At 61.2% G+C, this 13,146-nt stretch overlaps 2 protein-coding genes across 2 annotated transcripts in view; both read right to left on the bottom strand.

The window, feature by feature from the left end:
• TEDC1 (tubulin epsilon and delta complex 1) overlaps positions 1-906 on the bottom strand; it is a 68,495-nt gene extending 67,589 nt beyond the window's left edge. The window contains exons 1-2 of the mRNA XM_084291100.1: positions 780-906; positions 342-420 (exon numbers count right to left, since the gene is read on the bottom strand). Coding sequence (XP_084147226.1) covers positions 342-420; positions 780-896 — 196 coding nt within the window. The 5' untranslated portion in view covers positions 897-906. The remainder of the gene's footprint in view (positions 1-341; positions 421-779) is intronic.
• Positions 907-5,777: 4,871 nt separating this feature from the next.
• CRIP1 (cysteine rich protein 1) lies at positions 5,778-8,861 on the bottom strand. Its single transcript, XM_084291442.1, has 5 exons — positions 8,770-8,861; positions 6,585-6,679; positions 6,425-6,482; positions 6,240-6,287; positions 5,778-6,121 (listed from the first exon to the last, which is right to left on the bottom strand). Exons 1-4 carry the CDS (start codon positions 8,807-8,809, stop codon positions 6,247-6,249), a joined length of 234 nt encoding a protein of 77 aa, XP_084147568.1. The 5' UTR covers positions 8,810-8,861; the 3' UTR covers positions 5,778-6,121; positions 6,240-6,246.
• Positions 8,862-13,146: the final 4,285 nt, after the last annotated feature.

Genomic DNA, 13,146 nt, shown 5'->3' with positions numbered 1-13,146 from the left:
GAATGGGGAAAGAACAGATCATGGGGCACATAAATCTATTTCTGTAATTACCTCTGCAGATTCTCAGAATACGTAAGAACATCACAGAGTTTTACCTGCAGTGAAACGTCTATGGGAAGCAAGAGACCCTAGCAGACACAAGACCATCCCATTTTCCTGGATACCAGGACCAAACAAGAGCATACCTGTCTCACATTTGTGCTAACACAGCGAGGGCCAGTGGCATATACTAGTTGTTCAGAAGGGTGTGCTCCTTAGAGAGAGTGACCCGCCAGAAAAAAAGGTGCTAAAACACCAGCCCTAGCAGTTCCCCAGGACAGACAGAAACCAGCCACGGTTACCTATGGCATCAGCCTCGCTCCACTTGCCTCCGTGGATTTGTTTCAGGAGAGCATAGAGCAGCCTCCAGAAATCCAGGGTCTGCAAAAGAACGAGAGGAACAGGGGGAGATCAGCACACCAAAAAAAAATAATAATCCACCAACAGATTCAGCCCTAAATAAGCAATAAAGCCTGTAAATGAGCATCAGGGGTGGCTTGGGGGGGCAGCCCTGTCCCATGCAGGGCTCGGCTGCCTGATGAACGCTACCTAGGGGCAGATGCATGTGGGAAGGGCTGCCGGTGCTGCTCACACACAGCCCAGCACCGCTCCCCTTTATCCCAGAGGGGGCTGTATCTGCTCCACCACCACCACCACAGCACCCCCAGAGCTGCTGTCACCCCCATCGGCTTCACAGCCGGGAGGCAGAGGGCGATGGAGCTCCCTCCACCCGGCCTCACCGCCTGAGGCCGGTCCAGCTTGGCCCGGCGCAGGGCTTCGGGCACCAGGCGGGCCGGGGGCGGCATCGCCCGGCACAACGCCCCCACAGCCCCCGGCAGCGCCCGGCCCCCCGGCATGGCCCCGACCCGTCCCCGTCCCGACCCGCTGCCGAGCCCGGCCCCTTCCGCACCATGGCCCCGTCCCTTCCGCGGCTCCCCCCGCAGCGCCCCCCGCAGCCCCGGAGGAGACCCCCGGGTGCTGAGGGGTCCTGGGGGGCTCGGGGGGGACGGGGGGAGGTGGTGCGGGTAAAACGGGCTGGGCACATTGAGGTGAATAAATGTTGGGAGCTGCCGCTAGCAGGCTGGAGCGCAAAGGCGATTAAAACGCCTTCCCCGCAGCCAGCCTCTGCTGCCTGCTCCCCCGTGTGGTGCTGGGGAATGGCGGCTGTGGTGCTTCTCCATCGCCCCTTCATGCTTGCTCCCTGCCCCTGCTCCCCTTCTTCCATCCTTCCCGAACATGGGCTGCCCACAGGCTGCAGCCTTTCAAGCACTGCTCCTGCACGGCTCCATCCCACAGGGTCCATCCATCCCCCAGGAGCAAACTGCTCCAGCACGGGGCCCCCATGGGCAGCAGCTCCCCCCAGACCCCCTTCTCCTGCGTGGGCTCCCCTCCACGGGCTGCAGCGTGGAGATCTGCTCCATGTGGGACCCATGGGCTGCAGGGGGACAGCCTGCTCCACCAGGGGCCATCCCTGCAGCTCAGCTGCTACCAAAACCTTGCCACGTTCACCCAACACAGTGCCCTGCCACCCTGGTGCCGGGCCCTTGTGGTGCTTCTCCATTGCCCAGAGCCTCAGTGGAGCTGGGCAGCCTGCTTTCCCCTCCCTGCTGCGGCCTCCAGGTGGGAGAGCCTTCACGTGGAGCTGATCTCTCCCAGTGCCCCATCCCCACACATGTTCCTTGCAATGGGTCTGGCTGATAACAGCAGCAATGAGCGATGGCCAGCTCAGCAGAGCTCCCCGCTCTGGTGTCACTGCACACACCCGCAATGTCACTGGAGGCTGGCAGAAGCCTCTGAGAGCCTCCACGGGGCAGATGGAGGCAGCACAGAGCTGCCCACACCACCCTGACCCCCGGCCATTTGGCAAGGAGGGCAGTGGGGACCAAACCAGGGAGGAAACCCCAGGGTTTGGCCTCTGCAGGGAGAAACCCGGGATGCTTGCCCTTCAGGGAGGCCTCCACCGCCTCCCCGATCCCTCAGCTCCCCTGGCGCCGGGCGGGGATCGGGGTGGCGGTGCCATACAGAGCCGGCGGCGTTTTGCACACAGCAGTGTCAGTTCGGGTCGTTTCCGCCCCGGGGTGACTCAGCCGGGGCCGAGGCCGCATGTTTGCTGCCGTGCCATGGCAACCCGCCGCAGCCGCCCCGCCGCTGCCAGCCGTGACGGCCGTGTCCCATTGCCTCACGCGGATTGTATGTGATAAGGCTGTGGCACATCTCCGCGTGCCACGGCTTCCTAGCAGAACCTGAATGCCATGGGAAGTCACTCTCTGACCCTGCAAGAACACCCCGTTTGCTTTTTAAAGCTATTTTTTTTTTATTTCTACCCACCCGAAGCGCAGGTGGCAGGCAGCCTGTTTCTCGCCAGGCCCCCGGGCTGTGCATCCAGCCGTGCTTCCCATGCTCCGCCACCGCCCGGCAGCTCCTCTCCTCCTCCCTTCTCCTCCCTGCAGCATCCACAGCTCCGCAAACGCCCCGGCAGAGAGCAGCCGGCTCTCCTGCCCCTTCCCGGGTGGCCGCAGAATTTCGCACCCGCAGCATTTCGCAGCAGATGAAGTGGGCTGCATTGTTTCCTGCTGCAAGCGTTTATGACTCCCTCCCTGCGCCCTCCCAGCTCTTTTCCACACGCGTTGCCTCCCCTCGCTGAGACGCCAGGTTGATCTGAGCGGGCTGGCAGCATTGCAGCATCCCAGCCGGGAGCAAAACGAGCCCAGCCAGGGAGGAGGAGCAGCAGCAGCAGATGTGGGAATGGGGTTGCAGAGGAGGAGACAGCTGGCGAGGCGCAGGCGGCGCGAGGGATGCCGGTGTTGCTGGGGTGGCTGGCACACATTTAGCAGGCTGCGTCGCCTCACACAACGGCTACAGATCTACAGGCCCCTGGGAGGGACCATAATAGTTGCACGAATGCCCTAAGGCAGGTTTTCCTGGACACAGCAAGCTGGCCTGCAGCAGGCCCGCAGCGCCAAGACTTAGGGTAAGCTCCCGGCAGACAGATGCTTGAGATGCTTGAGGTAGGCGTCGGCGCTTCAGGCCCTCTGATGCAGGGTCTGCACTTTTAGTACATGAAATGAATCAGGAAGGATTAGGAAAAATAAAAGCCAATAAACATCTGCAAGCTTGCAATTCTCTGTTCTCAGGAGCTTCGCCCTTTTCACTACAGTAGCCAGGAAAAGGTTCCTCTGCACCTCGGGACATTCCCTCTGCCCTCTTCCCCCCGTTCCTTTAAGCCAAGATTCACCAAAGACAGACACAGAGGGCTGACAGAAAGCTCTTACGCCCTTCTCCCCTGGAAACTCTCCCTGTTTCCTTGAAAATAGAAGGAGAGAAGGTACAATGCAGTGCTGGTGCCTGAGGCCAACTTTTCACCACCAGCCCTCTCCTGCTGGCCACGCTGCAGGACACAACCCCTAAGGAGGGATGCTGAGGGCTTCCAGCCCAAGCTGTCCCCTGGCCAGCTGCAGGCTTAGGGACACAGCTGCCCTAACACAGAGGGGACACGACAGTCTGGAGCAGGTGAGGAGGATACAGGGTCAGTCCCGGTGACCCAAAGGGCTCCTTGCTGCCTCCTCACCCTGGCTGAAGACCCCCCCACATCTTACAGCGCAGGCAACCGGTGGGATCGGTCAAGCTGAGGGCCCCCAGTCACCCTTTCTGTCACCCTTTCCTTTTTTCTTCTGTACAGAAAGCCACAAAGCGCGGGGCGGGGGGTAGGACCACAGCAGTTCAGTTTCTGAGCCCATCCTGTTTCCTGTCCTTTGCCAAAACCTCTTCTGCTTTCCTACCCAGCGCTTTCGGGCTCGCCCATGCTCGCCGCCAGAGGAACGGCTAATTTTGTTTGTTTTTCTGTCACCATGATGAAGTGTTTATAGCAACCAGCGCTCAACAATCCGCAACTATCACTGATCTCAGCCTCAGCTTCCGAAATCATGTCAGAGGAAGCACAGCCCCTTCCTCTGGGATCAGCATCTGCGATGCTTCATGTCACCAACACGGGGGCCTTCGCGCCAGGCATCACCATGCTGGAGATCATCCGGCACCCAAATGGTCACCTTGGGGCTCCCCTGACCTTCACTGACAGTGGCATCCCTCAACTGCTCCACCAAAAAAGCCAGGATTTTCCCCAGTATCGTGCTCTCCCCTCCTGGCACGAAGCTTGTGCCTGCTGAGAGCCCATCTCCCCGCTGCCCCGGCGCTCTGCACATTGGAGGAGCGCATCTGGCATCCCATCCGAATGCCATACAGCTGCTCCTTCTTCCTCTCCAAAACCAAATTGAATTTAAAATCAATTTATCATGTATTTTCTTTGACCGAAGCGCCTTCCGGATGTGACCTGAGCCTGAACTGCTCAAACTCACGGCATCAAGCCCCTGGAGCAGGCGGAGAGCGCGCCTCGTGCCAGCAGAGCGCTGGGAGGGGAGCATGCTGACAGCAAGTCCTGGGGCTACACGTGCCTCAGCAAGAGGATGGGCAGAGAGACAGTGCAGCTGGAAGGATTTTACAGCAGGGATCAATATCCAAGGGCTTGTCCTTGGAGCTTGCTTGAGGTACCCCAGTTTTTGTCCCCCAGGCACGCTGCACGATGGGGCTTAGTTTGTCTGCACGCTGCATGAGGCTGCACAGACCCCACACAGCTCAGCTCTGTGGGCACTGAGAGCGGGCAGAGCTGTCCCAGCACCACACTCGCACTGTGCATAGGTAGCAGGGACCGAAGCAAAGAGCAGCAGGGCCCTGCAGGCTGCAGCAACCTCAGGAAGCAAGGCAGAACCCGTTACAGCTGCTGAGACAGCCGTACTGCGCCAAAGCTGCTAAAACAGGATGAGTCAGGCACCTTCATGGGCCCACAGACAGCTCAGTGCTGGGAAGCAGCTCCAGGCCAGGCAGAACCAACCTCCTGCTTCCCACAGGTTCCTCGAGGTCCCCACCAAGGCACGCTTCTCCCCACAAAGCTGACGGGGCTGCGGGCACGGCGAGGCCGAGGTCCCTGCTCCACCCCACTGCCAGGGCAGGGAGGCACGGCTGCAGGCAGGAGAGCAGCAGGCAGCTGAGTGAGGTCAAATCTGCCTTCAACACAGGCACCAAGCATCTCGTTAAGCTTCATGCAAGAGCCCTGTGCAGGCGAGCAGCTCTCCTTCCTCAGAGCAGCACTCACAGCTCACGGAGGAAGGAGGATGTGGGGTGGAGGGGAGACTTCAGACAGCAAGCACAAGGCGCGTTTGCAGATGGTTATCAGGCGGGGCTGCTTCTGACTCCAAAGATTTTGATACCAGGCTTGTACCCTGACCCCTGAGGGTTTGGCCAAGCCCTAGGAACACCAGCGTGATAACAAAACCCAGCAGTTTCTAACGAAGTGCTTTTGTATAGTGTAGACAAAAATATCTGTGTGTGTTGTGTAGTGAACCAGAATATGTAAATCGAGTGGTTCACGCTAGGGAAAGGCACGGTTAAGAACCCATTTTCGAAACATCCGTCAAATCGACACCTTTACATCTGTCGGTGCTGCTCTTCCCGCGGGGCAAAGGGGCCGAGGCACCAGTGAGCAGGAAGCCCGGGATGTATGACTTTCTGTATGGCTGCTGGGGGTGGAAGCACCAAATCACAGCTTTCTTGGTGTGCCCTTCAACTGACTCCTGGCAGGAGCCCACCCAGCCCCACCGAGCTCCCACCCCTGGGGCTGCACAGCCACGGGGCTGCCCGGGGACCGCGCTGGAGCCCGGTACAAAGAGCACAGCACTCACACGGGGGAAGCATCTCTCGGTCGGGGTTTATTAAAGACTGAAGTACAAGTGTGGCCCGGCTGCAGAGCCGGCTGCCAGAAGCAGGGCTGGGTTTCGGCTGGACGGGTGCGGTCTCCTCTCCAGGCGGCCTTCGGCGGTAGCGGCCAAATTTCCTAGGGGCAGCGTCCAACCTCCCACCCCTGCAGCGCTCCCTGCGGAGCGGAGCCCCTCTCCGCACCGGCCCCATCCGTGGTTACTTATTGCTTTCGACGTGCTAATGGAGTACAGAGTGAATGAAGAACGAAAAGGCATGTCTGCTGTGGCGGGTTCGTGCCGCCAGCGGGCTGTGCTGGGAGCCCTGGCTGTCAGACCTGCGGAGGGACGGGAGAGAGGGGACATCAGCGGTGACACCCCCGGGACAGCGGTGATTCGAGGCACAGCCCCGGCTGCCCATCGAGCCTCGAGGGAGCTCCAGAGGGAGGCACCAACCTGAGCTTTACTTGAACGTGTGGCTCTCGGCTCCTCCCCGGCCGAACCCTGCAAGAGAGACAGAGCGGGGTGAGCGATGCCGCGGGGCAGCGAGCGCACGGCGGGATGCATCGCCGAGAGATGGGAGCATGGAGCCCCCTTCCCTTCCTCCCTCCCTCCCAAAACTCCAGCCATGGTGACTTTACCTTTGGGTCCGAACAAGGCGGCATAGCAGGGGTGGTTGCAGTACGGCTTGCCGTCATGCTGCGGGGAGAGAGGAGAGCATCAGCCCCGGTGCCCTGCCGGCTGCGCCCACCCCGTTCCCTGCAGGACACCAGCCCTTGGCTGCCGGGCACCAAACCTCACCTCTGCATGGCCTCCAGATGTCAGGGTCTTGTTACACTTCTCGCATCTCAAGCAGGGCCGGTGCCAGTCCTTCCCCAGAGAAGTCACCTTCTCGGCTGCCACAGAAAGGAGGTGGGTTAGCTGAGGCCACCGAACGGGCACAACGAGGCGTTTTTGGCAAGCTGTCCTCCCTGCTGCCAGCCCCAGAGAGGACATACATTTGGGGGGATTTTCTCAAGTCTGCTCGCCCGGGAAAGAAGCCCTGCAAGTGCCAAACCCAAGGCACGCACACCTCACCACGCACATCCAGGTGCCCAGATGCCAAACCCCGGGCAGGGCACTGTGGTGAGACCTCACCGCCGCAAGCAGCGTGGCTCATGGGGTCACCACTGCGCCCGCACGGACAGAACGACTGATGTCCATCTTCCAGACAAGGCTTGGCCACTTCCAACATCAGCCTGAATGGGGATGAATCCCCCCTCGGCCAGCTGGAGCCTTTTTACAAAGAGGACAGACGCTGGGCTGGTGGCTCTGGGGTGGCAAAGTCACCACTGCCACCAGCCAGGCCCCCCCAGCGCTGCGGTGACAGCTCTGATTTGCCGTGTGCTGTCACAAACCACAGCCAGGCTGGAGCCTGGCCGGGGCTCGGGGAGCAACGTGCTGCTTGCTCGGGCCAGGACGTGTTTATGGAGAGGGAGAACGCAGCCTGGCTCTTTTAATTGCGGCCCAGCAGGGGAGGAGGGTGTTTTCTGCAGTATTTTCTGCAGATGCGTGTGCGCTCACTATTGGCAACTGGGGATTTATGAAGTGATAAAGCAGAGCTCCCCACGGGAACCCGCTCACAGCCGGGTCCGAGTGCTTAACCCATGCCTGCACAAGGTGGCCGAGCAAAGGGTTTCTTCGGGGCCCAAGTCTGCCTACAGCAGCTTACGCAAGGAGCCAGGCAGCGGTGCAGAGGTGGGAGCGGGGGCCGCACCCAAATGTCACGAGGCAGCCCCGGTGCCATCTCCAGCGGCACAAAGCCCCCTGTGTCCTCCCTCCTCTCCCCAACCCCGTGTGTCCTACAGCAGCCCAGGGCACCTCTGAGGAACAAGGGCCACCAGGCTCAGAAAACCCCGGGATCAGGGCTTGCTCTGCCTCCTCTTCCAGCACTATCTCCAGGCACAGAAATCACCCAGTGAGCTCGTGTCTCCAGCTCCTTTTGAAGCCTCCTGCATCAACAGAGCCAGTTTCGTAGGAACGAGCTGATAAGGGCAGGGCCAAACCCCTCCCTGGTCAAACAGCCCCGTCCCAGCCGCAGCCGCACCTGCAGGCACCGAAATCCCAGCTGAGAGCAACCTCAGAGCCTGGCTGCAGGCAGAGAGCTCGGGATTAGCCAAAATTGTGCAGGCAGAGGGCTCGGGATCAGCCAAAGCTGTGCTCCCCAGCTGCGGGAGCCCCTGGGTGGTGGGCATCACCAGCAGGCAGATTTGTGTGATGGGGGGAGCAGCTACGGGGCAGCCCCCGGCACTGACCACAGGGTTCAGCCTCGGATCTCTTTGGCCGAGCAGAAGAGGAAGCTGCGGCACACCCACAGGCAGAGCAGAAATAAGGCAGGGAGAGCAGAAGCGAGGGAGAGCAGAAGTCAGGGCACAGCACCCGGGTCACCAAACCCTCATCTCGAGTACCTTACGAGCAGGGAGTGTTCGAGCCTCTGTCAGCAAACCTCGACAAATGCAGCCAAACGAGGGAAGTGGGGAGGTTTGGCGGCTGGAGCCCGGCTGCTTCAGCAGCTGCTGCCAGCAGGGTGAGAGGCTCAAAGCCCCAAAACACACTCGGCAGGACCCCGGAACTTGGTCCCCAACGCGGCAGCAGCAAACCTGCCCCAAACCCCGCGGGCAGGAGGAAGCACAACGAGCTGAGCTCACGGTCAGCCTGCAAGGCATCCTGCAAACACCACGGCCACCTCACCCAGGGCCACTTCTCTCTGGGGCCATCCCCTCGCCCTGCTAAACCTCAGGGGCCAACCGGCAGGATGTCCCCGAGCACCCCCGTGCCCCTCGCAGCTCCTCTCCTCGGGTGCATTTTGGGGTCACCCAGTGCAGCCACAGCGCAGGGGGCACCCCGAGCACCTGCAGGACAGGGGTGGGTGCTATTGGGGTGCCCAGGACCCACAGAATAGGGGTGCCTAAGGGCTGGAGGGGGTGGGGGTGCAGGATGCCCTTACCGAAGTAGACCTCCTTCTGGCAGCGGGGGCACTTGGGCATGGTGTCGGCTCGGGGCTCGGCTCGCTTGTGGGATGCTGGGCGCCCGCACCGCCAGAGTCACTGCTCGGGGTCCCCGCCCCGGCCCGCCCAGATGTGGACCCGGTCCAGATGTGAGGTCCCGCCCACAGCTGGAGGCACCCGCCCCGGGCGCGGTCCCGCAGCCCTCGCACCGCTGCGCCCTTTGCTTCCCCAGCCCCTTTCACCCTTTGCATCCCCCGCGCCCTCTGCGTCTTGCGCCCTTACCCCTGCTGCACGCTTGCACCCCTGCACCCCTCGCATCCTGCACCCTCTGCACCCCCTTACACCCCACCTTCTACACCCTGAGACGCCGTGCCCCAAGCTCCCTGCCCACCCTGGTGCTGTGGAATTGCTGAGCAGTGCAGGAGTTGCAATTAGCGTCGCCAATTAACCACGCTCCCAAATAAAGCTCCCCGGGGCGCTGGCCTCAGGGCTCCCCCTTTCCAGACAGCACTGTTTTCTCCTAGCAGCGTACAAGGGGTGTTTTGTAAAAGCCCACTTGGGCTGTGTCTGCTGCCCGGGGTAGGAGATAAGGAAGCAGGAGGGAGCCAGGGGGCTGTAGCCCCCCTCTCCCAGAGCCTGAGGAATGGCGTGGGTGCAGGACACGGCTCACCGCAAAGAGCCTGCCCATCTGCGTCGCCGACTCTTGTCGTTTTATAAGAGCGAGGACTTGTTGTTCCTTTGTGCTTGGCTGCGAAGGAAATGAAAAGCCAATCCAAAGGTCTGTTTTGCATGAAGCAATCCTCCCCAGGGCACGTTGCTGCGCTGGAAAGGTCAAGAGGGCTTGTGAAACCCAGCGGCGGGATGCCGGGTGCCTGCCTCCCGAAATGCGAGGCACCCCTTGCCGCCCCCCCTGCAGAAACAGGGCGCTGCTGGTGCCCGAGCCCACCCGTGGGTGCAGGAGGAGAGGTGATAAGCTGCACCCAGGGGCGAAGATCGTGGGTTGTGGGATTGTTTCATGACCCCACTGCGCTCCACACCGCCTTTGCAGCGGGCGCGCTCCTCCGGCTGATGCTCCCCGTCGCGCCCAGGCTCGGCAAACCCACCGCACCCTTAAGACTCAGGGGACACGGGGCATGCCCCCCTCCCTCCGGTGACCCTATTTCCCCTTACACACATGGTTTTGAGGCTGCTGCCCGGCCAGGAGAGCCGTCCCCAGCTGTGCTCCCTTTTAAGGCAGGTTTTGTGCCGGCGGGCAGCCGCAGGCTGGCCCAGCCCCGGTCCCCACGGACCACGCAGCGCCTGGCCGGGCTCCTGCAGGGGGAGCGTCCCCCTGGCACCGCAGGCCGACTGACCCAGCCAGGCGGTGGGGACAGCACTCAGCCCCCCCCCTTGTACTTTTTCAAGCCTATTCATGCAGCAGAGAGGACACAAGGCCGGCAGGAGGGCTTGCAAAGCTGGCGCCGAGGAGCCGCGTGCTGCTCGCTGCCAACCCTGCTGGGATGGGGTCCGAGGCTGCCCAGACCCCTGTGGTGCTGATTTGGCACGGCCGCCCCGTCGGGGTGAGCACGGGGTGCCGATGGCACTGCTGGCTGGGGAGGGAGCACAGCAGTGCCACGGGGACCCGCAGGATGTGGCCTTTTGTTCATTTTATGGGGAGCGAGTTCATAAACGCTCCTATTGACGGTGTGTGAAACACATCAGCAGGACGATAAACAGAGTCCCCGACAGCCCCCAGCCCACGCTGCAGCCAGCTGGCTGGAAGCACTCCAGCATTTGGGGCAAGCTGGTCGCTGCCCCTTCTGAGATTCAGGGTCCTCTGCATGCCCCGAATGCAGAACTCAGGCATTTCTCAGCAATCTGGTTCCTACAGTGACTTCCAGCACCATGACCGGGGGTATAGCAGCCCATCTCATAACCCAGATGAAATCCAACTAAAGGGCACGGGATGGCTGCAGGGAGAGAGCCGCACTGCCCTGCAGGAGACAGGGGACAGGGGCATCTTCAGCCAAGCCTGGTCCCAACCCAAGCCCTGCATCAAAGCAAGGCTCCCCCACCAGGGAAACAGCCCAGCCAGCTCCAGCTGCCAACAGCCTCCCCAGCGAACTGCAGGTTTATCTTATCTGCAGACCTTGTTCCAGCTAATTCAGCCACCCGAGCACAGCACACCCCAGCCGCCCGGTGCCCTCTGATACCAATCTGGGGGTGGAGGCTCCGTCCTGGCGCATCAGGCGCCAGCGCTCCCCGAGGGCACGGCAGCAGCCCTGAGACAAACCTGGGCCGTCCCGTTTGTTTGCGTGTGCCGGGGTGCTGCCAGGCAGCGATGGCACAGCTTGCTTTGCTCAGCTCCTGCACAGGGATGACGGGAAGGCACAAGCGGCTTCGCTCCGGACAGCTGTGCCCTGCGTGGATCAACCGCAGGCCTTATTCGCGCCTTCCCCCCCCTGCAGAACCGGAGGATGCCTCTGCTCATTTCTTCCCCAACCTCAGATCCTCCCGAGCTGCCCCCAGGTCCCCTCCCTGCGGAAAATGTGACTAAGAAAAACCCAGGAATGTCCGAAGCACGTCGCCGCCGCGGGGCTCGGCCCAGCGCTTTGCAAGCGGTCAGACAACTGCAGCTTCTGCAAAATTCCCCTCCTCGGCCATACTTCAGCCTGCAAGTTTCAGGCCCGCTCAACCGAGACGATTTGTTGTAAACTATGTCCTCCCGAGCCCAATATGTGACTAATTTGACAAGAAAATTACAGGGCGGCTTAAAAAGCCCAGCATGGGCCAGGAGAAGCTGCCAGATGTGGGTTCCCATGGAAAGGTGGGAGGGACGCCAGGGTGCACGGGGGGGCACGCACTCGCCTGGCATTGCCCCCAGGTCTGCACACAGCTAATCCCATTACCTCTGCACCGGGAACAGCCGCACGGAGCAGGCTGTCAAGCCAATTTATGCCCTCAGGGAAAATCTGGGGTACGTCTTCATAAAGCTGACAGGTGGCTGAGGGCTGGGAGGGATCGGGAACAGGATGGCAGCGGGAGATGCCCCGAGCGGTGCCTGCGCCTGGCTGCACTGCGGGAAGGGACGGGGCTGCCCCAAAAGCTGGCTGCTGCGGGGGACATTCACCACGCTGGACCTTCAATACAAAATGGTTTGAGACCGCAAAACACATTCCCTGCTTTTCTTGTGCAGACGCAGCCCGGAGCCCGCCCCCCGTGCCCACGGACAATCGCACAGTTGTTTCTCACAGTAAGTGCACAAACATTTCCAGCCCCGCTAAGGCTGCTGGCTGCCCACAGCAGGCGCTTGTTGGGCCAACACAAAACCTCGGGAGCATGGGCGTGAATTGTTATCACGCCGTAAATGCGATACCACGCACGCTGTAACAGACACATGCTCTTGCAGGGTTCGGCTCCTGCTCCTGCAAGGGGTCCAGGGCAGGCGGCTCATGGAAGCAAATATTTTTGGGTCTGTACCCACAGCCTGGCCCTATGCCCATGTGTGCTCAGAGGTGATACACCCAGTGCCAGCAGCTCCCATACTGCTGCCCAGGGTGGCAGTGGCACACGGGGCTGGGGCACACCGGTCCCATTGAATGCATGCTCAGGAGGGTGCCTGGCTGCAGGTCCCTGCTTGGGGTGTGTCTGGGATTTCCAGACACGGGACAGGAGAACCTCTCCAATCCCTCCAAGTCCCAGCGACATGGAAAATCTCCTCAAATTTCATCCAGGCACAGCTTCCCACTGTCTCCCCGCATGCAGTCTGGCCAAAAAGCTCCGTTACCATCTGCTCTTCCCTGCAAGCTTTCCATTAGTGGCAGCCCCAGGAAATCTCCTGGCTGAAACCCTCTGTGGGAGGGTTTGGTGCATTTTCCTGGCATGGCCACAGCTGGTTCTGTTGCAGCGATCGCACCCGCCTGCAGCCAGGCTGGCTGAGGATGCTGCTACTTTGGGAAGCTGTCTTGGGACTGGGGGTGCTCAGCACCCCGTGGGGTCAGCTTGCAGCAGGGCCACCTCCCTGCCCTGCCATACCCTGCTGTGGGGATCAGCTGTGCCACTCAGCCGGGGCCAGCTGATGATGACAGGCTGCTGCTACCACACCTTTCAGTCCTGGTTAAAAATTCACTCGCTCCTAGCAGTCAAGGTGAGGAGAAGGGGAACGGAGTGCAGGACCCCCAGGCACCCCATTACTCACCCAGGTACAGATGATGAGTCCTGGTCCAACGCCCTCTCCCACAGCACAGCCCCTATTGTGGGGGAACGCCCTGGTTTACTGCCCCAGCAGTTTGCCCTCTGCAATGGAGCTGTTGATGTGATAACCATCACATCACGTTGGTGTGATAAGGGAGACCCACTGCCAGAAGACCACGTCCTCTGAAGCGGTGTCACACAGG

This window comes from Netta rufina, assembly GCF_964035555.1.
Source record: "Netta rufina genome assembly, chromosome: 8".
Taxonomy (NCBI): domain Eukaryota; kingdom Metazoa; phylum Chordata; class Aves; order Anseriformes; family Anatidae; genus Netta; species Netta rufina.
The sequence above is the reverse complement of the archived record's forward strand: the minus strand, read 5'-3'. Positions and strand labels throughout refer to the sequence as shown.